General features: G+C 48.6%; 1 protein-coding gene across 1 annotated transcript in view; it reads right to left on the reverse strand.

Moving 5' to 3' along the window:
- The window catches only part of bbox1 (gamma-butyrobetaine hydroxylase 1), a 44752-nt gene that overhangs the window by 3938 nt on the left and 15993 nt on the right, over positions 1–24821 (reverse strand). Inside the window, exons 4-7 of the mRNA XM_088611679.1 lie at positions 10707–10905; positions 5538–5643; positions 1917–2113; positions 84–250 (exon numbers count right to left, since the gene is read on the reverse strand). Coding sequence (XP_088467805.1) covers positions 84–250; positions 1917–2113; positions 5538–5643; positions 10707–10905 — 669 coding nt within the window. The remainder of the gene's footprint in view (positions 1–83; positions 251–1916; positions 2114–5537; positions 5644–10706; positions 10906–24821) is intronic.

Genomic DNA, 24821 nt, shown 5'->3' on the forward strand with positions numbered 1-24821 from the left:
CGCACGCACACGAATGCGTGCGACGCGTTGGGCACGCAGCATCCCTGTGAGGCCCTGCGCTGGCCCCCGCAGCCCGGACTGACCTGGCTCCATGCGGTAGGTGACCAGGTTCTGGGGTCGGCCCATGAGGTCCACGAAGGCCTTCAGGGCGCCGTAGAAGGGCTGGATCTGCTCCAGAGGCGCGTCCAGGACGGAGTCCCGCGTGGCGTTGTTGTAGTTGATCCGCACCACCTGGCCGTCGGCGTCCACGCTGCCGGCGGGGGGGGGACAGACGAGCGTCAGCGCTCCCAGAGGCGGGCAGAGAGACGTCCGGAAACGTCCCGTCTCCCCAGCTAGGAGGCCCCCAAAACCCTCCTCCCTCTGCTTCCCCACCTACCCAGTTCACTAACACCTCACCAAATACTTCAGCACCGCAGGGGTGACGGAAAGTTCTGGGGGGAAAAGGGCAAAATCTTTCAAGAGTTTTTTTCCAGTTCTGTTTTAATTGGTGGGGCCTTTCATCGTAGAGGGGAGCAGCTCCGCTCTTTTTATGTGGGTTAGAAAGAACCGGCAGGGGTGAGTGCATTTCAAACCCAAATGAAAGTAAAATGAACACAGTAACATGTAAAACCTCCAATTTACATCACAAAATAGATTTCCAGGTATGAGCCGCGCCATATTCTACGATTCAGAACGAGGCAACAAAACTTCCCCCGACGCAATATGGCCTTATTAGACTGTAAACAGAGGTTTGCGACAACCTAGTGACTTATTGGCGACTATTTTGTGCTTAATTAAAAATTTTGGAAATGTATTTTGTTACCAAGATTTAATAACTGCTCTGAGGAACTGGGACTGCAGTTCCCCTTTAGAACTTGTCCACCTCTATTACTTTATGCTGCAAATTCAATTTTAATAGTGCTTTATGATCAGTTCCTGAATAAAACAATCATTTTCATTGCTAACTGACTGAAATGCAAGCTCTGGGACCTTCTAATATCCAGGCTTAAAACGCTTGATGCGCATGTGTTTCTAGGGTTTCAACACTAGAAGGTCAGGATTTTCCATTAATTACTCTCATTTGGGATCCGTCCTTTGATTTTATTTTTGTCTGCATTCTTATTTAAGATCAGCTTGAAGGATAAGCTTACAGACAGAGATGCTGGATGCTACTGCAACCAGCAGCCATATCACCCTGCAACTCACAACTGGCAGCCCACTGAAGCTCAGCAGGTGTGAGCCTGGTCAGTACCTGGATGGGAGACCTCCTGGGAAAAACTAAGGTTGCTGCTGGAAGAGGTGTTAGTGGGGCCAGCAGGGGGCGCTCACCCTGCAGTCTGTGTGGGTCCTAATGCCCCAGTATAGTGACGGGGACACTATACTGTAAAAAGGTGCTGTCCTTCGGATGAGACGTCAAACCGAGGTCCTGACTCTCTGTGGTCATTAAAAATCCCAGGGTGTTTCTCAAAAAGAGTAGAGGGTGTTACCCCGATGTCCTGCCCAATTTCCCCCTGACCTTTACCAGTTATGGCCTCCTAATAACCCCCATCTCTGAACTGGCTTCATCACTCTGCTCTCCTCCCCACTGAGAGCTGATGTGTGGGGAGTGTTCTGGCGCACTATGGCTGCCGTCACATCATCCAGGTGGGGCTGCACACTGGTGGTGGTGGAGGGGACCCCCATTACCTGTAAAGAGCTTTGAGTGGAGTGTCCAGAAAAGCGCTATATAAGTGTAAGCAATTATTATTATTATTATTATTATTACTGGTGTAGATCATTTATTATTTTTTTTCACATTATGTAAATCGCTTGCTTTAAGTTAGACCCTGACTATTTCCCTTGGCCTCTGCTGTGTCAGGAGGCTGCTGTAGTGAAAGTGTTGTTGTAGTTGTTTGCCTACGGCCCTGAGACAGCTGTTCCAGCCGGCGGATGCTCACTCGATGATCCTGTTCTTGGACTGCACAGCGAAGTCGCAGTAGTCCGCCCCTGTGTCAGTGAAGTCGATCCTGAGGGAGCTCAGAATTCGGAAGGCCTCGGGATTCTCCCTCCGGAGCTGGTTGGCAGCGTTGAAGCCATCGACCACTTCGCTCTGGCCCCCTTCTTCCGCCTGCCGGATGCAGTGCAGAAACTGAACCTGCACAGAGCAGAGGGTGAGGGCATTAGACCTGGAAGGGCAGAGTGGTGAGGGCTTTGGTCTCCTAACTACAGAAGAAGGTTGTTATCAGTATCTCCCACCACTGACCCCTGAGCTACACAGCCTCCCTGTCCACAGACACCAGCACCTCCCACCACTGACCCCTGATCTACACAGCCTCCCTGTCCACAGACACCAGCACCTCCCACCACTGACCCCTGATCTACACAGCCTCCCTGTCCACAGACCCCAGCACCTCCCACCACTGACCCCTGATCTACACAGCCTCCCTTTCCACAGACACCAGCACCTCCCAACACACCCCTGATCTACACAGCCTCCCTTTCCACAGACCCCAGCACCTCCCACCACTGACCCCTGATCTACACAGCCTCCCTGTCCACAGACCCCAGCACCTCCCACCACTGACCCCTGATCTACACAGCCTCCCTGTCCACAGACCCCAGCACCTCCCACCACTGACCCCTGATCTACACATCCTCCCTGTCCACAGACACCAGCACCTCCCAACACACCCCTGATCTACACAATCTCCCTGTCCACAGACACCAGCACCTCCCAACACACCCCTGATCTACACAACCTCCCTGTCCACAGACACCAGCACCTCCCACCACTGACCCCTGATCTACACAGCCTCCCTGTCCACAGACACCACCACCTCCCAACACACCCCTGATCTACACAGCCTCCCTGTCCACAGACACCAGCACCTCCCACCACTGACCCCTGATCTACACAGCCTCCCTGTCCACAGACACCAGCACCTCCCACCACTGACCCCTGATCTACACAGCCTCCCTGTCCACAGACACCAGCACCTCCCACCACTGACCCCTGATCTACACAGCCTCCCTGTCCACAGACACCAGCACCTCCCACCACACCCCTGATCTACACAGCCTCCCTTTCCACAGACCCCAGCACCTCCCACCACTGACCCCTGATCTACACAGCCTCCCTGTCCACAGACCCCAGCACCTCCCACCACTGACCCCTGATCTACACAGCCTCCCTGTCCACAGACCCCAGCACCTCCCACCACTGACCCCTGATCTACACATCCTCCCTGTCCACAGACACCAGCACCTCCCAACACACCCCTGATCTACACAATCTCCCTGTCCACAGACACCAGCACCTCCCAACACACCCCTGATCTACACAACCTCCCTGTCCACAGACACCAGCACCTCCCACCACTGACCCCTGATCTACACAGCCTCCCTGTCCACAGACACCAGCACCTCCCACCACTGACCCCTGATCTACACAGCCTCCCTGTCCACAGACACCAGCACCTCCCAACACACCCCTGATCTACACAGCCTCCCTGTCCACAGACACCAGCACCTCCCACCACTGACCCCTGATCTACACAGCCTCCCTGTCCACAGACACCAGCACCTCCCACCACTGACCCCTGATCTACACAGCCTCCCTGTCCACAGACACCAGCACCTCCCACCACTGACCCCTGATCTACACAGCCTCCCTGTCCACAGACACCAGCACCTCCCACCACTGACCCCTGATCTACACAGCCTCCCTGTCCACAAACACCAGCACCTCCCACCACACCCCTGATCTACACAGCCTCCCTGTCCACAGACACCAGCACCTCCCACCACACCCCTGATCTACACAGCCTCCCTGTCCACAGACACCAGCACCTCCCACCACTGACCCCTGATCTACACAGCCTCCCTGTCCACAGACACCAGCACCTCCCAACACACCCCTGATCTACACAGCCTCCCTGTCCACAGACACCAGCACCTCCCACCACTGACCCCTGATCTACACAGCCTCCCTGTCCACAGACACCAGCACCTCCCACCACTGACCCCTGATCTACACAGCCTCCCTGTCCACAGACACCAGCACCTCCCACCACTGACCCCTGATCTACACAGCCTCCCTGTCCACAAACACCAGCACCTCCCACCACACCCCTGATCTACACAGCCTCCCTGTCCACAGACACCAGCACCTCCCACCACTGACCCCTGATCTACACAGCCTCCCTGTCCACAGACACCAGCACCTCCCAACACACCCCTGATCTACACAGCCTCCCTGTCCACAGACACCAGCACCTCCCACCACTGACCCCTGATCTACACAGCCTCCCTGTCCAGACACCAGCACCTCCCACCACTGACCCCTGATCTACACAGCCTCCCTGTCCACAGACACCAGCACCTCCCACCACTGACCCCTGATCTACACATCCTCCCTGTCCACAGACACCAGCACCTCCCAACACACCCCTGATCTACACAGCCTCCCTGTCCACAGACACCAGCACCTCCCACCACTGACCCCTGATCTACACAGCCTCCCTGTCCACAGACACCAGCACCTCCCACCACTGACCCCTGATCTACACAGCCTCCCTGTCCACAGACACCAGCACCTCCCACCACTGACCCCTGATCTACACAGCCTCCCTGTCCACAGACACCAGCACCTCCCACCACTGACCCCTGATCTACACAGCCTCCCTGTCCACAGACACCAGCACCTCCCACCACTGACCCCTGATCTACACAGCCTCCCTGTCCACAAACACCAGCACCTCCCACCACACCCCTGATCTACACAGCCTCCCTGTCCACAGACACCAGCACCTCCCACCACTGACCCCTGATCTACACAGCCTCCCTGTCCACAGACACCAGCACCTCCCAACACACCCCTGATCTACACAGCCTCCCTGTCCACAGACACCAGCACCTCCCACCACTGACCCCTGATCTACACAGCCTCCCTGTCCACAGACACCAGCACCTCCCACCACTGACCCCTGATCTACACAGCCTCCCTGTCCACAAACACCAGCACCTCCCACCACACCCCTGATCTACACAGCCTCCCTGTCCACAGACACCAGCACCTCCCACCACTGACCCCTGATCTACACAGCCTCCCTGTCCACAGACACCAGCACCTCCCACCACTGACCCCTGATCTACACAGCCTCCCTGTCCACAGACCCCAGCACCTCCCACCACTGACCCCTGATCTACACAGCCTCCCTGTCCACAGACACCAGCACCTCCCACCACTGACCCCTGATCTACACAGCCTCCCTGTCCACAGACACCAGCACCTCCCACCACTGACCCCTTATCTACACAGCCTCCCTGTCCACAGACACCAGCACCTCCCACCACTGACCCCTGATCTACACAGCCTCCCTGTCCACAGACACCAGCACCTCCCACCACTGACCCCTGATCTACACAGCCTTCTTGTTCACAGTTAACTACCCCCAGTTGCCACCCCCACCAGGGACTGATTACAATGACATATCCAACCGCCCCTCTGGCTTCTTCAGGATCACCTAGAAGGCCGTGTTCTTGGCCGTCTCCTCCCTTGCGGGAAGGGGGAGTCTTACCCCGGGGGGATGGTGCAGGGCTGGGTAGTCGCTGTGCAGACTCAGCTTCCCTGAGGTGTAGGCCACGTTGTTGGCGTCCGTCTTGTCCTGCACCTGCCAGGTATGTCTGCAAGAAGCAATCCACAGTGCGGAATCAGGCAAAGTGTCCTCCACCCCTGCCAACAAGAGCCTGTCGCCATGGCCTCCCTTCTGACCCCAGCAGATCTTCCAGGGGGTGTTCACATTACAGGCTGCAAGGACAGAGGCCTTTTTGGTGATCCTGAAGTGGCCTGAGGAGCTGCTGGATATGGAATTGCAATAGTGTGGATGGCACCTGACATGTTAATACTAATAATAATCATAAACCAAAGGCTCTGTCCTTTATGTTCTGACTGGTCATTAAAAATGCCAGGGTATTTCTCGAAAAGAGTAGGGGTGTTACCCCGGTGTCCTGGCCAAATTTCCCCCTGGCCTTTACCACTCATGGCCTCCTGATAACCCCCATCTCTGAACTGGCTTCATCACTCTGCTCTCCTCCCCACTGAGAGCTGGTGTGTGTGAGAGGACTGGGACATCATCCAGGGGGTGCTGCACACTGGATCCCCATTACCTGTAAAGAGCTTTGAGTGAAGCGTCCAGAAAATATATATATAAGTGTAAATATACAGTGCTATATAAGTGTAAGGAATTATTACTACCAAATAGTCAGCTGCTGTTCCTTATTTTGGCAGAAGAGGGCGCCTCCTGGCCTCATATCACACTTATAGCAGGTACTGACCCTGGACTTTTCCTGTTAATACTCCAGCTCTATAAGCTCACAAAGCTCCTAGACTTTAACAAAGGAATAAAGTTAAATTCATTAGTAATACTACTAATAATAATAAAGGCAATCCCTTCTTGAGTGAGTCTTTGTGGTTCCTGTCTGAAGAGGAAGCAGGGTACTGTCATGCCCGACAATTCTGGGAGACGGTTGAGTCTTTGCCTGAAGCTGCTGCAAAGGGACTGGTCCTGGTGTTCTAAAAACAAACTGACCTCAGTGTCTTCCTAATAGAGAGTGCTATTTGGGTCTGGGTGTCCCACAGCTGTAGTTTATCCCAGGGCTTGTCAAATAAGGAACGCATCTGGACAGCAGCACTGCTGGGGCCACAGGACCGCTGTCTGTGTCACTTTCACGGGAGGCACAGCTTTCTTCTATCATTCTGTACAGTATAAACACCTCTTCACCGGAAACACAGTGTTCCCGAAAGTCTGCATCCTTCCTGCCCGGTTTGGGCTAGCAAATACATCCCCCTGTTCACAAATTACAACCGTACATTGAAGACACTGGAGAAAGAAAAGCTAACATTTAGAAATGGTTGGTAAGAGAAACTCCAGTATGTGAAATAGCTTTCAAAAGTTTGTGTTTTTGGAAAAGGAAAACAACTTCCTATGGTATTGAAGATCCCCCCCCCCAATCTGACTCACATCTGGGCTTATCTTTCGTCCTGGTCTAGCACAGCAGAAAGCGACAGTGGAACGGCTCACTTAGCTGTAGAGCTGATGTCCTAATGTGGAAGGAATGCAGCCCGCGAGCCAAATCCTTCTCTTCTACTTTTAAATCTCGTTAAGCTTTTTTTGAGTGCGGAAATAAAAAAAAGAGAGGCATGTGGCATCACCTTAGTGGTTCTGCACACACTGCCTGAAGAGGCATGTGGCATCACCTTAGTGGTTCTGCACACACTGCCTGAAGGTGGGAGAGTAAAACGGATGACTGCTTCGATTATCAGTTAAAGCTGCGAGTCCAGCTCTCTCTCTCCAGCATGCCGTGCAGCAATTTCAAATTCATCAGGACCTACGTGGGTGACTGTTTACGCAGGCAGCCGACAGAGCGGTACCTTCTATTTTCCGCGACCTGCGCATCTGGACTTCGTCAGTCGACACGTACTTTGTCATCGGTGCGGGGAATCTTCACCAGCGCTGCGCTGGGGTGCTCTCACAGGCTGCCCTCTTGACTCCGATAAAGCCGAGGCGGCTGTCAGAAAGATGGATCACTCCTGACACTGAGGCCTTGGTGCAGAGATTCGCATGAACGGGCTGGGTAGGGGCATGCCAGAGAGAGAGAGAGATCCTCTCTCGCCACACTCCTCCTCTGAGATCAAAGAGGGTGCGGCTTGTGGACAGAAGTAAAAACAGTACGTATACACAAAGTACACAATCAAGGGATTGCACTTAGAAACCGTGATTGCGTTCCTAAACAGAATTTTAAAGAATCTGTTGGTCATCATGCCCACTGTTGATGAGTTTGCATGACTGAAGAGTCTGTCCTAATTCTCTCCTTTCTTCTCAGAATGTACGCTTCAAATTTAACGGGACACCGGTCCATAACATGCTTTCTGGGGACAGCGAGAGGAGCTGTGTCCATTCTCAGGAAAGGCAGAACAAAGCCCAACAGGTTCTGAAGCCAAGCACCATTCTCTCCCACAAACAAGCTCTTTCACGTTATTTGTCCCACTGATATCCTGCCTCTAAAAGTGAGTATCAGAGGGGCCAAAGCCAACACAATTTCTCTTTACTACCAGGATATACAGATCTCCAGAGGATGTATGCATGCTTGGGAGAGAACTCAAGCCTAGGAATTACCCTGGAGCAGCCAGGATCTGGTAAGGAGGAGAAGGCTTGGGACATTTCCAACAAAGCCAGCAGTGTTCTGGGGGAGTTAAACGGGCCGGTGCTAAAAATACAGTAAAGAGCTTGTGGTTCTTCCCCTCAAAAAAACTGCGGTAGTTATCCAGCAGTTTGCAGGGGACCTGTCTGACTCACCTTGTCCCCCGCCAGACGGGGAGAGGCTACAGAAACGTCTCTATGAACTCTCGCCACATCTGCTTCTGCTTACTGGTGTACAGGCAAAACCCTACTGAAATTAATTTCCAACAGTCTGGGCTTACCCGCTCACTGGAAATAAAAATCCAACTGGATAGAAGCATGAATTGAATGGAAATCAGTCCTGCAGATCTCCAGGGACAGTGTGGAACACTGCGGTTCTCAGAATGCCACACCAACACCCCAGGAAGACCAGGAGAGCAGTCAGATGTGGCCATGCTCGTTGCTGGACACAACACAGCCAGTCGGGCATACTGATCAAACACTTTGGGTTTGGCTGCTACACAACTAGAAAACAGAAAACCAGGGCGACACTGTTCACAGTAACATCCAAAGACGTCTTAGGACCTTTCAAAATGACACAAAACACTGAAGGGGAGAATTTAAATGAGGCAGGTCAGAGTATTTATCTTTGCTGATTACCCTTAAAAAAACAGGAAATCCTCATATAACCACTAGTCATCTGTTTGAAAATAATAATTAAATACACGTGTGCTTTGATTGAATGCACAACACTGTTCTTTAATTCAAACCTCCCCTCGCAAAGACCAGACATGACGAAGAGGCTTTGTTCGATTGCTGGCTTATCAGTCCACGATCAGTGCAAAGAAATGTGTGCAGCTCTCCTGACATTTCTGGACAAGCTTGAAGTGTGACCAGCTGTTCATAATAGAGCAGTCCTCAGCAGCAGGAATAACATGTCAGGATTCAACTAATGTGGTTATCAGTACATCCAGACACTTGTAATTCAGCATGTGGTATACATGCAAAGATAATAATAATAATAATAAGAAGAAGAATTAAAAACTGCTTACACTTATATAGCGCTTTTCTGGACACTCCACTCAAAGTGCTTTACAGGTAATGGGGACTCCCCTCCACCCCCACCAGTGTGCAGCCCCACCTGGATGATGCGACGGCAGCCATAGTGCGCCAGAACGCTCCCCACACACCAGCTCTCAGTGGGGAGGAGAGCAGAGTGATCCAGTTCGGATAGGGATTATTAGAAGGCCATGATTGGTAAGGGCCAATGGGGAAATTTGGCCAGGACACTGGGGTTACACCCCTACTCTTTCGAGAAACGCCCTGGGATTTTTAATGACCACAGAGAGTCAGGACCTCGGTTTTAAGTCTCATCCGAAGGATGGCGCCTGTTTACAGTACAGTGTCCCCGTCGCTATATTGGGGCATTAGGACCCACATGGACCACAGGTTGAGTGCCCCCTGCTGGTCCCACTAACACCTCTTCCAGCAGCAGCCTCAGCTTTCCCAGGAGGTCTCCTATCCAGGTACTGACCAGGCTCACACCTGCTGAGCTTCAGTGGGTTGCATAATGGGCAGCAGAAAAACAGAGCTGGCCCCAGATTTCACCCTGGCATCTTAAACCACCACAGTTGCATATGGAACTACTGTAGAAGCAAACTGCAATACAGATCATGTTGGCTGCTGTCATACGTGCATACGTGTGAGCTGATAGTGTAGGACATAGATCTTTCCACCCATCCACCATCAGAAAGTCGTTTAGCCCTCGTAAGGTGGCAACCTGGAGTCTATCTCAGAAGCAAAAGGCTCAGGGCAGAAATATTCCCTGGACAGGAAAACACACCAGTGGACAGGAACAATTCAGAGAGACCAATTAGCCTCTTAACGGCAAGTACTGCATTATGAAACCTACTGAAAACCTATATGGACATCAGAAGAATGCAAACTCCACACACAGCAATACACAATCAAGCCAAGACTCCAAGTGTGGTGAGGTATAATGTTGTAGAAGGCATTCTGCTCTACTCCTTTTGTTTAAGGACTCCTCAATGACCGAACCTCCCTGGATAAAGGCATCAACCACCTCCATCCATTCATCAATTTTCTAACTGCTTTATCCAACACGAGGTTTATCGCCCTACTCCCCACCTCGCGACCTTCGCTCTTCTAATTCTGCTCTCCTTACTGTCCCCCAAGCCCGTCTACGTTGTACAGGTGACAGGGCCTTCTCCTGTTATGCCCACAAGCTCTGGAACTCTCTCCCCAAGGATATCAGAGTCACCTTCTCTAAACTCCTTCAAATCCAGACTCGAAACCCTCTTCTTCAGAAAAGCCTTTACTTAACTGGTTCCATTCTTCACCCCTCTGCTCTTCTTAGTACCACCATCCACGGTCTCCTCTGCATATTGTAATTGTGTAATTCTTTTTATTTATTGTTGTTCTCATTCTGGAAAATGCTTTGAGAAGGCACTATATAAAATAAACTTTATTATTATTATACAAGTAGGGTGCGCCCTTTGTTACAGTATTAATAAGAGCAGTGCAGATGGAAGAGGAGGCTCCACTCACCCGTAGAAGGTCAACCGCAGGTACCCGATCCTGTCGCTCAGCCTCGCCACCTGGCCTTGCTCTGCTGGCGCGCCCTTCAGATACACGATGCCCACCCTGCGCAGGGTGGTCAGCCAGGAGTAGGCGGCCTTGTCATCGCTCAGGACCTCCTCGAAGCTGGCGGTGGGGATACGCAACTCTGATCCCCAGTACTGCTTGTCTACAAGGAAGGGAAGGGGGAAGGAGGGGGAGAGGAGATAAAGAATAAAAAAAAACAATTGGGTTCAATCCCAGAAGCCCCAGCCCAGAGTTACATCTGCGACGGCCCTCTAGGAAATACAGACGCAGGCAAACAAATGAGTTGATGAATTCGTGTCAACTCCAGTCGCAAAACCCTCTAGAGAATTGTAAAAGAAAATAAACTCTCTGGCATCCGAAAGCAGTTTTCTTCTTAATTGGAATATGTTGCTTAATCCCTCCAGTAGTCTGAATGGAAAACAAAAGCATGTCTTGACAGCTCAGACATTCACACTACATCAGGAAACATACGTTAGAGATGATGTCATCTGGCGAAGGCAACCGGCTTTCTCTCTCCTGTTGCAAAGCCCAAATAAGCAGTCAGCAGATCTTTACTTGTGTTCAATTAGTTTGTCTCCCTTGCATGGAGCTTGAATTCACCATACACAAGTGGGTCTTCACACACCTCAGGACAGGAGAGGGCCACAGAGCTCACACTGACAGCTACCCAACACCACAGCTGGGCTCACTTTAAAATTTTTTTCCTGCGGACGCACTTGCAGAGGGGCACTTGAGACACAGCTGCAAAGCACATTTGACTCTTGCTGGCTTCGAATACCATGTGGAGGGCTGATGTTTTTGCTACCGAATGTTCCTGTGTTTTTCAAATTAAAAATAAGGCTCAATGTTTCTCCTCGGAGGCCTGGAAGAACATTCACCTGTGCCTCAGAATGCAAGTGTAAGCCAAGATCAGCAGATGGGGAAACCCAAAGCAACTCATCACCACAGCACAAAAACCACAATTGCATTGGACGTCCTTAAAACATATAGTCATGATGCACCCCCTTGCGGTAAAAGTTCTTTAAAGAAATCAGAAATAATTTGTTCTACATCTACCAGCAATCAATCTGTGATCTCTCTGAAGCTCCGGGAACAGGTGTCCCAGAGCAGTCCTGCAGTCTTGTGGAGCTACGTTTGGTCTGTTCCGGCTGTAGTTCACTGTGCCCTTCCAATCCATTCAGAGATCCTCGCAATGATTTTCAACAACTGCAGCGGAAAGAGCTCATCAATGATGAAACACCAGGCTGAAGAGTGCGCTGTGCCATCAAAAGAGAAAGAATTCCTTTGGATCCTTCAGTTCACAGATAGAGGAGATTCTCTGTTCAATTAGATACTACCACATGAGCTAGATGGGTCCGATAGCTTCCACTTGTTTGTAACCTTGAGTACGTTATTAAAACAGCACTGCGCGATCAAGAAGCTTGATGTCGCATCGTCCCAGTTAAAAGTGTAAAAAATAAACAGGAACAAGTAATACTTAGTCTCTGCCTCATTTCTAGTGAGTATAAAGGTAGAAAAATAGTTGAATCTGAATATTTGCTCATACACTAAATTGTACATATTCAAATTAGGATATTGAGGTGCTTCATCGGAGCAAATTAACAATGGATCTAGAGTCTTCGCTTAATCAGCTGATGTCCTGAAGGGTCTCTAGATAACGTTCTCCAAGGAGAAGAAGAGGACAACCTTGTCCTGGCCTACTGCTCCTCAAGGATTACAGTCCAGGAGGGTATAGAGGTCTCTTTTTATCACCAAATGCAGAAGACCTTTGACCTTAACTGTTCCAATGAAGTCAATTAAATGACTCAGTGAAAAAATCATCTGGAAAGACAACCGGAAGGACAATCCAGCTCCTAAGGACTGGAGTTTTGCACCACCCCTTTACTCCACAGGAGGTTTATGAACGTCGGTCAAAGCCCTCAGGTTTGTGGAGCTGCACACAGCCTTGGCACTGACAGCCCGGCCACGGGGACGAGGCCATGGGAACACCCTCAGCCGAGACGCGGCTGCAGCGGCGATGGGGGGGGGGGGGGCGTAGGAGGGGTACGAGTCTTACCCACGTTTACAACTGCATGGACCAGACTGACGGACTGGGCCTCTTGATCTCCAACCTCCGCTTCTGACACTCCATCAACTGTACGAGACGGGGATGGAGATCGCCGAAGCAGGACCTGCATTTAAAGCCCACTCCGAGAGGAAGAGTCCTGGGATCTACTGCAGAACCGCAGACCACGCAGTGGAAACTGCTGGAGTACTAGCACGATCCACACCTATCAACCACCGGCTTGTTTATTTCAGCACTTTCTTTTCAAAACCTGAGCTCTCTGCTTGATGTTTATGAACCGCAGCGGTGCAAAACTCCAGTCCTCAAGAGCTAGACTGTCTACCGGTTTCCATTCCCCATGATCTCTTCACCAAGTAATTTACGTTCACTGGATCTGATAAGATGGCGAGACATTTTTGCTCTTAAAATACGACAAGGCAGAACGATCTCAGCTAAAATCCTAAAAACTAAATCTAAAAACATATCCCAAAGTTATTTTCCTCCATATTGCTACAACATACTGTCACATTTAAAAATAATTTAATCTTCTCTGTGGCTCTCTCTTTCTAAAGATGCTTAGGCAGAGATCCCTCAAGGACTGAAATGGCTATCATGCAATATCTAAGTGTAGGAAACTTGGCTCTTTGTCATTAATACCATATTTTTCACTAAGCTGTATGACTGCTGACTGTGCTGTTGATGTTGAAGTGGCTGTCTGAGCCACAGAGCCCTAATTTAAACGACTCAGATTTCTCCCAACAGCTATTCTCCCATTAAGTTGGTGTTCTGACCACTAGTTGACCTTGTCAATGGTTAATCTCCTTCTTCTGAGATTTTTTTTTGATTTTATTTGAAATTCCTACACGTCAACAAGGTCTAACAATTCTGAGCATATCCAGAAAAAATATTAGCATACCTGTGTACCTATAATCTTTATGAACTGTATAAGCACTTCAATTACCAGCAGAAGCAAACCTCACAGAGGTTGTTAGCAAAGGAGAGGAATTAATTTAACAGTATTATTTATTTGAGATGCGTCTACACACATAGCCAGCCTCTTTTTACTTCTTACACCCCAGATCAGGGCAAAACTGAAGCCAGAAAAAACAGATATCTCATATTTTGGAAACGCACACATTCAAGGTTTTATTAGAGTATTATCCTCCCATTTTGTGCCTAAGTGGGGTCAGAAAACGCACTTCTAGCAGAATGCTACACCGGAGAGCAAATGTTCCTCATTAAAGTTCAATTATAGTTTCAGTTGCCCTCTCCTTCTTGAAAAATGGCTCTATGACATCATTCGAGCCTTGAGAGTATTAAGTTTTCTAAAAATGTAAAACCTACTTCTCTCTTTCTTTCTTTTGTAATTTGTAAGTCCACCTCCTAATGCTCTAATGACAAAAGAAACTGGAGAGAACTGCTAACTGCAAGGGGCTGTGAATTTGCTTTTTTCCTTCGCTTATGTTTTGTTTCTATTTCGCAGAGAATTTTGCAATAATAAAAACACAACTTGCAAGAACGGGTAAGAAAAGGAGAAACATAAGATACCTGCGATCAAAGGTAAATGTTCGACCTGCCTTGCGATTGGGTACTGGAACACACACACACAAAACACATTTCTGAATGGAAGGACCAGTTCCTAAAAGCGACTGGATCCCTGGGTCCTAATGGCAACACCTTCTCACTACAAGCAATGCCGATGCCCTGGGGCTGTTTTCCATGTCATCTTGGAATGATGTTATGTACTTAATTAAATTCATATTGAGATAATTCAAGACATCATACAGTAAAATGCAGCTGAAAAAGCCAGGATTTGCATTTTTGTCATTTTATTTCCAGCATTCCAAAACATGGGTTACCCAGTTGTTCCTCCAACTTCTTTTGATTAAGCTTGCAGGCTTTAACAGTACATGCACACATACTGCGAAAGCCAGATTCCCAGATGCTTGCAGGTCGAGTGTAAGGCACGCCAAGGGCCTGCAGGTTATCGTGTGCTCCTCATTCACTTATTGGGAACTGGAGCTCGACCCTGCAGTGATTAAACACTCCTGAGAGAAGGCATGACCTCATTCATGGCAAGCACCCACCATGCACTGCACATGAGCGAAACCTACCACAGACGACACTGTCTTTCTGGCGTCCCTGGCACTGGCATTAGATTGTCATGATACTGGTATGAGAGAAACTGTAACAATCAGTCTTCTGCAACACTACCAGCCTAAGCTATAGATCCTTTCCGAGGAGCGATACCACACTGCCTGCAAGCTTTGCTTTCTTACAGTACATTCTGGTGAGACTTGACCGATCTCCTTTCAGGTCCTTTGTGAGCGCTCCTGCTCCAACAGCCCCCTTCCCCGCATTTTTGCAATGACATCACCACTGAAAAACAAGATAAAGAGCCACTAAAAAGCCTCGAATTCTATTTCTGTGTGAAACAAGAAGCCCAAGATGCGCATCTCTAAATATAAACAAAGCGAAAGGGGTGGAGGAAGAAAATTGGACTTTGAATGCATAGGCTTAGTGGTATCAAAATTGTAGGTTTACAAGGACACTAAAAACTGCCATGAAGAAACCCACAGTCTTGTGTCTGCCAAAGCAAATGAAATCATCTACCCAGTACACCACGGTCTAGGGCTTGGCTTGCCACAGAGCCATTCAGCAGCTTATTTTTGCATACCACACAGCCTTGGCAATCGAACTGCATGAAACTACAGCTTCAGCACATCATGCCGAGATCTGGCCCTCTGACGAGCATGATACCCAGCAGCCCCGTGACACTCCTGTCTGTCCCACTCGAGGCGACGCCCGCTTGGCTGCAGACGTCTCCATTGGAGAAAAACACAGGGGATGCTTACCGCCATACTCTGCAGCTGCAAGAATCTGTGTGCCTGAAAAAGCTGCCCGTTGAGTGTTGCCATTATTTCTTATTTATTGATTTGGCAGGCTGTGCAGACGGAGAACTGAACCTGGATCAAATCAGAACTCAAATCCAGCACTTGATGGCTTCCTGCTTCAACCCAATGGAAATCTGGCAGATGGATCAGGGGCTGCAATCCGCACATGGGTGCACTAAAGTTTTGATTTAACACGCGCCTTACAATGGCACATTTGTGATTCTCTGACAATATGAGTGCACCCCCCACACACTGGAAACTGAGCGCCTCGCTTTCTCCGAGACGCCACCCGTATCCTGCTAAGGTGCAGCACCAGGCTCAGACGAGCAGGGTCCAATACCGGGCTGGAGCATCACACTGTCTCCCCTGCCTGCCAGGTACTTTTAATCGGAGTGTAATTCAAGCTCACGGGACGATCCAAAGCAGCCCTCCTTCCCAACGCAGAAGAACAAGCGCAGCAGTGTTCAATCCTCTTCCTGTCAGCCAAGAACCTCTCCTACAAGAATTTGAAATGAACACTCGAAATGCAGGGCTCCCCTCAAGTTCTCAATTGTACTATTTCACTGCCTTGCAAAAGTGGGGTTTGCTCCTGAAGCACGTCAATCTCCCAGGGATTTTGACTGTCCAACCCCCGGCCACTGCGCTCTGCAGGCATCCGGTTTAGAAAACTTTTATGAGGCAAAGAAACTTTTGTGCGGGTTCACATGAGGACCGTTAGTTCACAATATTGTCCTGATAAAAAAAAACTAGGTTTTCCCTTCTGTCCCATCATAAACAGCTGACTGTGCAAAGCCTCAGAACTCAACACACCTCTGCACTATGCACTTTTAACTTGGACTACTGTGTATTTTTTGTTCACTACCATGTATTTTTGGCTCTCTACCAGGTATTTATTGTGCTGGTTATTTACTGACTGTGCATACAATCACTATTTATCATGTACCGTTTTGTAATGTCTCGTCTAGAATAGATTGTGTGGTGTCGTCTGCTGTACTGTGCATGTCCCGAGAGGCCTGGACGAATTGCAAAGCTCACGGACATACGGTGATACACTCCTCTGCTGACTGCTCCAGCGCCCAGACGTGAAATGCGAGGCCCCTCTGTGGGAGGCAGCTATATTTCGGCCGAGTCGGGCTGCGGTCCCAGAGGAGACGGGGAACCTCCCGGGAGAGCAAGAGCGTGGGATCGGATTCAGCTCGGGACTGCGGGACACAGCCTCGGTACCCATCAGGAAATGCCTTCAAGAAAATCACAGGCTTATAGTGCCTATCAGGCTGCATTAATATTAGCTCATGTGGGAAGAAGCAACTCCCCAGTTTATCAGTGATGAGTGACTCGTTCCTGTCTGGCAAACTTTCCTCACTCTCTCAGAAAGCAAGAGCAGGGAAAGACTTGGTAACGTCATGCCACTTAGATCTCAGCGAGCGGTTCTGCTAGATTTAAAGCAATGTGTGGTTTCCTACCATAGAGCCAGGGAAATACTTTCATTAATAAAAACCACCCGCAAACCTGGTCTCTAGTCCTGTCCTCTTTTTCACAGACTTTCTGCTTCCTGCAGTGCGATGCAAAATCAGATTGGGACCAAACTGAAATCTAGCGAGAGAAGTGAAATTGAGCAGCTATAGATTTGGAAAGTGACTTTTGTTGTTCAAGCCAACTCATGCAATTCTGGGTCTGACAGAAAAAAAGGATCTGGTTTGACCGTTTAAAAAAAAACAAAAAAAACATTACCCTCATTCAATTGGTACAGACAGGGCATTTCACATATGATACACCCACCATGCTGAGCTAAAGGTCTATCAGCTGTCACCACGGAGGGCTGCTGCTTAAACAGAAAATTAAATCAAAACACTCTCAGTGCAGCTCTGAAAAGCTCCTGTGTTTAGGAGTCAAGGCAGTACAATTAACCCTTTCTCTCTCTCTCTCTCTCACCTTTCTGCGGCTGGGCACAGAAAATTGGAACAAGATCCAACTGGCTTTGTTTCATTTTCCTTGCCTGCTATTATCGTGTCCAGATGTGTTAATGAAAGATGAGCAAACTCAATAAAGGGGCTCTTTAAAAGTGAGAAGTTAGTAATTCAGTTACTGAACCCATTTGGGTTGACTGCTCAGTAAATTCCTGGCAGCACAGCGTGAACTTACACAGAGCTGGGCAAAGTCTGGTCTGTGTCAAAGAGGAAATCGCGTCACACGGTTCAAACAATCTCCAATAAAAAAATGTGTGTGTTAACCATGTCTTTGGATTTGTTTCTAAAGTTGTATTCTTTTTTCCCCTCTCAGCTTCTGATTATAACAGCAAAATGACTGTGGTGTTCAGATCCAAGTTCAAGATGAATGAAGTACTTAAGAAGACAAATTAATATTGTCAAAATCCATCATAAGCATCATTGGAAACTCTGACTTACAAATCTCATTTTCCTGATAGATTTGTAAATAAATTTTCTGCAACTTTTTTTGTAGCAGGTGCACTGACACTTTATTGAACAGACATGACAGTTAAATTCACTATACTGATAAACATTTCTCATCTGCATGAGTCTGCTGTGAAAATCACAGACCAGTGGGGTCTTTAGCCACCACTGGAGGCAATAAGAGCCTAAATGAAAGTCCTATACCAACGGATGAAGGATGTGGACCTTTGTAGTCTTAAAGAGGGAAGCCCATAAGGAGCCCTGATACAAGGATTCAATATGCTCAAGGGTGCAGACAAGCTCAGCCCAGCGGATGAACCAGAGGACACGAGTGTTAATTAAGGCACTTGTGGGAGTCCAACAAAATGCAAGGGGAGGAGAAAAATGTTTTGAGAAAGGACTGCCTGCTTGTAAGGGGCAAGTGGAGAATGCCAATCAACATTACCACTGTGCCATGGAAGAGACTGATCAGATGAACTGGTACATTGTTGAGTGGCTTCAGGCTGTGGCTGAAAAAGACAAATTATAATAATAATTCCTTATACTCATAAATTGCTTTTCTGGCCACTCCACTCAAAGCACTTTACAGGTAATGGGGATCCCCTCCACCCCCACCAGTGTGCAGCCCCACCTGGATGATGCTCCAGTCCTCTCACACACACCAGCTCTCAGTGGGGAGGACAGCAGAGTGATGAAGCCAGATCTCACACACTGTGCGTGTACGGCTGTTTAACCTACAAATACAGTGAGGAATGCACCATAACGGACACCAGCACATGATAACTTCCACGGTATGTTTTTGCTGTGAAAATGGCACCATTACTCAGATTAAGGAACCGTTCAGGTCCGTGAGGTTGGCTGAGAAAGAGCAGCACATCAACACCCTGGACAGCGGCTGTTTAAAGTCGTGACTCTGCGTGAAAGTGACAGCGTGAAGCACCCAGCTCTCAGAGGAGCTATCTGGTGGTCGGTCAGGTGTATATCATCTTCGTCACTTTTAAAACTGCACCCGATCCCCCCTCACGCCATTATTATTAGCGCCCACACGGTGCACGATTGTTAAACAACGTTTAATCCTGCTCTCCAGGCTGCTGTTCCCCTTCAGTTTACATTCCAAGACACGTTCCATTAACTGCCCCGTGAGCCGAGGGAAATGCTGGCCCTGGCTCCAAGCGGGGCTGCCGACCCAACCCCCTCCAAACCTGTCAAACTGCAGAGCTCCTGGCGGAATTAAATGAAGAGGCGGGCGAGGAGAACAAGCACACAAACTACGTCTACTCGGGCTGAACAGATTTTATCTGGAGCACAGTCGAGGCCACATCTGAACAGAGGTGTAACAGAATGCAAACTATTACAAGGATTCAAGTTTCTTGAAAAAAGCAGATACACAAAGGCGGGTGGGGAGATAAGAGATCTAAAGGAGAAGAAAACCAACACGTGTGCTTTAAAGCAGCAGTTTCCTCTCTACTGTGCAATGACATCAGACCTGAGGCCCCCTCAGGGAAATGTCCTATTTGCTTTCTGCCAGCTGCGGCAGGCCAACTTCAGTGACCCCGGCCACGTCGGATGTGGACTCTGGCCAGCCCCCAGGAAGATACGACGCTCTTGAACTTGTTTGTCTTTAAAAAAAACAAAAAACACAAAACAGCTGAAACCATGGACTTTGCCAATGTGGGACTTGTAGCGGTGAGAGAGAGGACACAACCACCGATTCCTACAAGAACAGCCCCTGGCACGGATTGTGTCTCTAGAACAGGAAGACGCAGGGTCAGTTGTGGAGACAGTGCAGGACTCCCAGATACTTTCATGGCCCTGCTGGCCATACCCAAGCCTATGGTTATGGCATGGTTATGGCAGCCCACTTTATTGACAGAAAGTCGGGCATTTCTGCAGGCGTGGGCAGCGGTCAGGAGCTATTGTTTGAGAATCATAGGCATCTTTTAAATAACGTTCACCTTCGCCTCCTATACAGTGCTGGCTGACAGCTGGGCAACGGTGCAGAGCAGTCTAAATCATTTTCAGTCACGATGAACTCAACTTTTCAGCAAGTATTAATTTCTTGGTTTTCGTGGGATTTTTAAATCCCGCACCAACGCTGATCTCTTTCTGATGGAGGGCACAAGAGAAAGAACACAGAGGGTACATGGTGCACGTCACAGCTTCTATCCAGAAAAGAACAGGGCCACAAACGCCTTTTCTTCCTCTGCAACAGAAGAATAAGGCGCAAATGACTCTGGCAACCTAGAGCGTCTTCGTGCACAGTCCCGTTCCAAGAAAGAGCTCTGAAGAAAACCCCGAAGGAGCAATGGTTCATCCCGAATGAGCCCCACCGGGAGGTGAGAGGAAGGGGGGTGAAAGCTCACATCTGCCGCGCAAGACTGCTCTTCATCACAGTTTTGTTTGAACGTGCGTTTAAGAATTTGCATGCGGGGGGGGGGGGGAAATCAGAACAAAGGAGGTTGTTCTCCAGCTGCTAAACCAAAAACATAGGGAAATGCATCCTGCAACCTGAACTCGCGCCATTTCCAATAAGAAAAAAGATCAACAACCAAACTGTCCCAGCACTGCTTGGGGACAGGAAGTTGTCCTTTTTTAGTTGCTCAGTGATCAGGTATAATTAATGAAGCCCTAAGCACCACACTCCTCAGAGTTTGTTTTTTAGTTTTTTTCGGGGGGGCTTTTAACTTGTATTGAAGGGTACTGTTGCTCGTGTTGCTCCCACGCTCCTGATCCTGGAGCGCGGGGGGGGTTTTCTGCGGCACAGGAAGTGGGCGACACACAGCGAGACGCGGGCTGGGGGGGGACTTTCCAGGGACGTGGCCGAGTCCAGGAGGAAGCCTGAGGTTACTCCCGGGCCGGAGCTGAAAGGCGACCGACAGAAACAGGAAGACGAGCGCGAGTAGGGAAAGGCAGCCGGATTCCCGAGGAAAGAGGGTAGGTGCGTGTCAGAAAAGGAATCCCAAAGCCTGCCAGTTGAAGAGGGGGAGCCTGTGGGAGGCCAGCAGCTTATCTCCATGAAAAAGGAACACAAGAAAATTGAGAGCAGATGAAGCAGTTTTAAGATGAAAACATGCACAGACCTGAGTGACCGACGATAAAGCAAACAAAAGCGATTGCCAGAGACAGTCTTTCGCTGTCCTCCAGAGGAAAATCAGCTGTAATGATGTAACCTCTTCCAGCGCTTTGGCGCATCCCAAGAAACTGTGCAGTCTAAATTCACACTCCCTACTGAAATGTGCTATTTCAAACTGAATCCAACCGGATTCGATTGTATTTGAAAAACATTCCTTGCCAGTTCTTAGATCATTCTTATTTTACAGTGATGCTCGGATGCAGAAAAGTAGGCAGATGGACATAAACACTGCAATTAAGTCTTAATTACCCTGAAAACAAGGTGCATTTTTCGATATTTTCAAACCAACCTCCTGTTCTGTAAACCCTTTGCAGATATGTGGTGTAATAAAGGACCCAGCCTCCAATACACAGGTGGGAGACTTACACGGGTCTCTTTGGACTCGGTTGCACCTTCACATTTTATTCAAAACTATTATCCCACAACACAGCAGCACTGTGAATGGTAATTCCACTGTATTATCCCACCAATGACACGTTTGCCCGTTTTTTTCAGCAAAACGTCTTCCCTTCATGTAAGACGTTGCCGCCGTTTTTAAAGCGCAGACAACATAAGTAGGTCTGCGTTGCAAACGCTCCCGAGACCTGCTCTTCACCTGCATGAGCTACAGCATCACTCCAGTGCCGGCCATTCTCTCCCACTGACCCCTCGCTCACTCCGAACGAATCCCGCCAGTCCACACTCGCCCTCCCTGCTGGTCTGAAGTATTGCACTGACGCTGGATTCGCTTTCTCACTCTTATTTCAAACTGTCCCCCCCTTCCCACAAGAATTAGGGTTATTGTACATGAGCGGAAGACCCCGGACAGAATTATTCTACGGGCCATACCAGAGACGCAGCTGCTCCCTGTGGATTACCTCCTGCGTGCTTGTCTGACTTCTGAAGCAGTCTTTGATGTAAAGCCCCTATAGGTAACTATCAAGAGCTGTATCTGAGCCAGATGCAGCACAACACTCACTGTAAAGATAAAAAAATATCTGTATTAACGAGCGCTCTGCCTTTTCTCTTTTGTCATTTCTAAATCCCTCTCTCTCGAGCAAAACACTTATGTATTTGCTTAACTAAGCTATTTGGAAAGAACTGCCCCAACACTTTTCAGCTCTGTACTGGCACAATCCAACTCTCTTCCCCACGGCCAAGGCGTTCTCTAGTGTCTGTGTTGAGGCAGAAACCAGAGAACGCAAGTGGAAATTATGTGGAAACACTTTTAAGATTGAGAGCAGGAGGCACAGCGTTACCCAGAGGGTTATGGGAGTCGAGAAAAAGAGACCCAAGTGACACACTTCTAGAAAGAAGCCAGGTCGACTCATCTCGAAACAGCTGTGGGAGATCCGTGCATAAATTAGATCACTTCATTAGTTCTAATACTAACAATTGGGCTGAATAGTCTCCTCTCCTTTATAGACATTTCAAGTTCTCAACCATCAGACTGCAGTATTAATTTGGGTGTAGTACATTGCATGACAAGTCAAGCATTTAGTAACAGTCATACTTTTGGATATAGTACATTGTCCCCGACAGTTTTGTTGGATTTTATTTACCAGCCGAGTTCATTCAGAATTATTTGAGCACAGTACATTGGCTGTACTGACAGTATCTGAAATAATGTGGATGCCTATTGCAGAGAGCTGGCTTATGCACTCAACAACAGGAACACATGTTGCCGCAAGACAACTGGGACTTGCTAAAACTTTGTTACTTTGTCCAGTTGAGGGAGGGGAGTATACAAAAAGGGAGCAGAAGAAAAAAAATGTTGTAAAGAACTCTGTTTTAGCTATTTACGTTATTTTGTTTACACACGACTTAAAATAATTAAAAAAAAAACCAGCATAAACGCTAAAGACTTCAACACATGAAAACACACATATGGTTGTGAAATGTGTTTTTCCCCAACTTCGCGAAAACATTTTAAAAAAAGAAAAAACTCCTGCTATCCCTTGAGGGATGACAATATGGAGAAAACTGTGCAAACCACAGACTTTCAGAAAGAAAAAAACGCAAGACGTCAATAAAAGAGCCATGAACATTCGTGCTGACAGGTTCACTGGCACAGGGCGATGTGTAAGAAGCAAGAGGACTGGCTGTCACAGACAGAAAAGACTTTGCTGAAGAACTGGGCCAAACAGAGCACCAGGAGACTGCGGAGATCGCTGAAGCACCACGAGCAGGACGGGCATTCAGGCAGATGGACAGCGCAGTGGCAGAATGAAAAACGCTTTATGGAAGAGAGGGCTTCCGAAGCCGAACAAACAAGGAAAAATACTAAAGCAGGCAACCCTGCTCCTGGAGATCTCATCTAGCTCTTTCCTAACCTCCCACTGCAGTAGGTTATATAAGAAACCATTAAAGCAGCAATTTCCACATTCTTGGAACACTGTATCGTAAGCTGAGTGTTAAATTAACTTCAGAAAACATTTGGAACAGAAATCGTACCTCCAAGGACCTTAACTGATTGAGCAGATAACTTTCTTAATATATAGTATCAATGAAGTGTCAGTCTTTAGAAACAGGTGGTTTAGAGGGACACCGAAGAATTGGGGCACTCCTGATCCAGTGTTGGGGACCCCTGTACTAAAAGTGCTACCAAACTCCTGCAGTATCTGTATGCCAAACTGGCTGCTGAACACTACAGGGTTCCTTTCCAATTCAACTTCAGATACAGTCGTTATTTTACTAAAATATATGTGTGTCTTCATAAGGGAGACTAGTATTTGTCTTTGCAGTTTAGAAAATTTGCTAATTGTTCTAACATGAATAATAACAAAATTTTCTTACTCTTACATAGCACTTTTCTGAGCACTTTACAGGTCATGGGGATCCCTTCCACCACCACCACCAGTGTGCAGCCCCACCTGGATGATGCACCAGTACGCTCCCCACACACCAGCTCTGAATGGGGAGGAGAACAGAGGGATGAAGCCATCTTATTGATGGGGATTATTAGGAGGAAAGACTGGTAAGGGCCAATGGGAAATTTGGCAAGGACACTAGCGTTACACCCCCACTGTTTTCGAGAAACGCCCTGGGATTTTTAATGACCACAGAGAGTCAGGACCTTGGTTTTACATCTCATCTGAAGGACGGCACCTTTTTACAGTACAGTGTCCCTGTCACTATACTGGGGCATTAGGACCCACATAAGACTGCAGGGTGAGCGCCCCCTGGTGGCCCCACTAACACCTCTTCCAGCAGCAGCCTCAGCTTTCCCAGGAGTCTCCCATCCAGATACTGACCAGGCTCACACTGCTGAGCTCCAGTGGGGCTGCCAGCTGGGAGCTGCAGGGCGATATGGTTGCTGAATAACCATGTGAGAGAGCAAACATGCATTTGTGCCAGATTAAGGTCACAGCTAAATAAACCAGCACCACTGCACAACAACCATCTCTGCATCGGAGAAGCTGAGAGGCAGGAAGGCTCACTGCTCATTGAATGAGTCAGAGATGCTGTTAATGGGCAATTAGCACTCAGAGTGAATGACATTCCACATGAGGGAAAAGGGCTGGTCTGATAGGCTCTATGCATGGCTGGTCACACCTCTGGGCTAATTGTAAGGAATACAAGAGCAGCTGTGAGAAA

The sequence above is a fragment of the Lepisosteus platostomus genome, chromosome 18, assembly GCF_059453375.1.
Source record: "Lepisosteus platostomus isolate fLepPlt1 chromosome 18, fLepPlt1.hap1, whole genome shotgun sequence".
Taxonomy (NCBI): domain Eukaryota; kingdom Metazoa; phylum Chordata; class Actinopteri; order Semionotiformes; family Lepisosteidae; genus Lepisosteus; species Lepisosteus platostomus.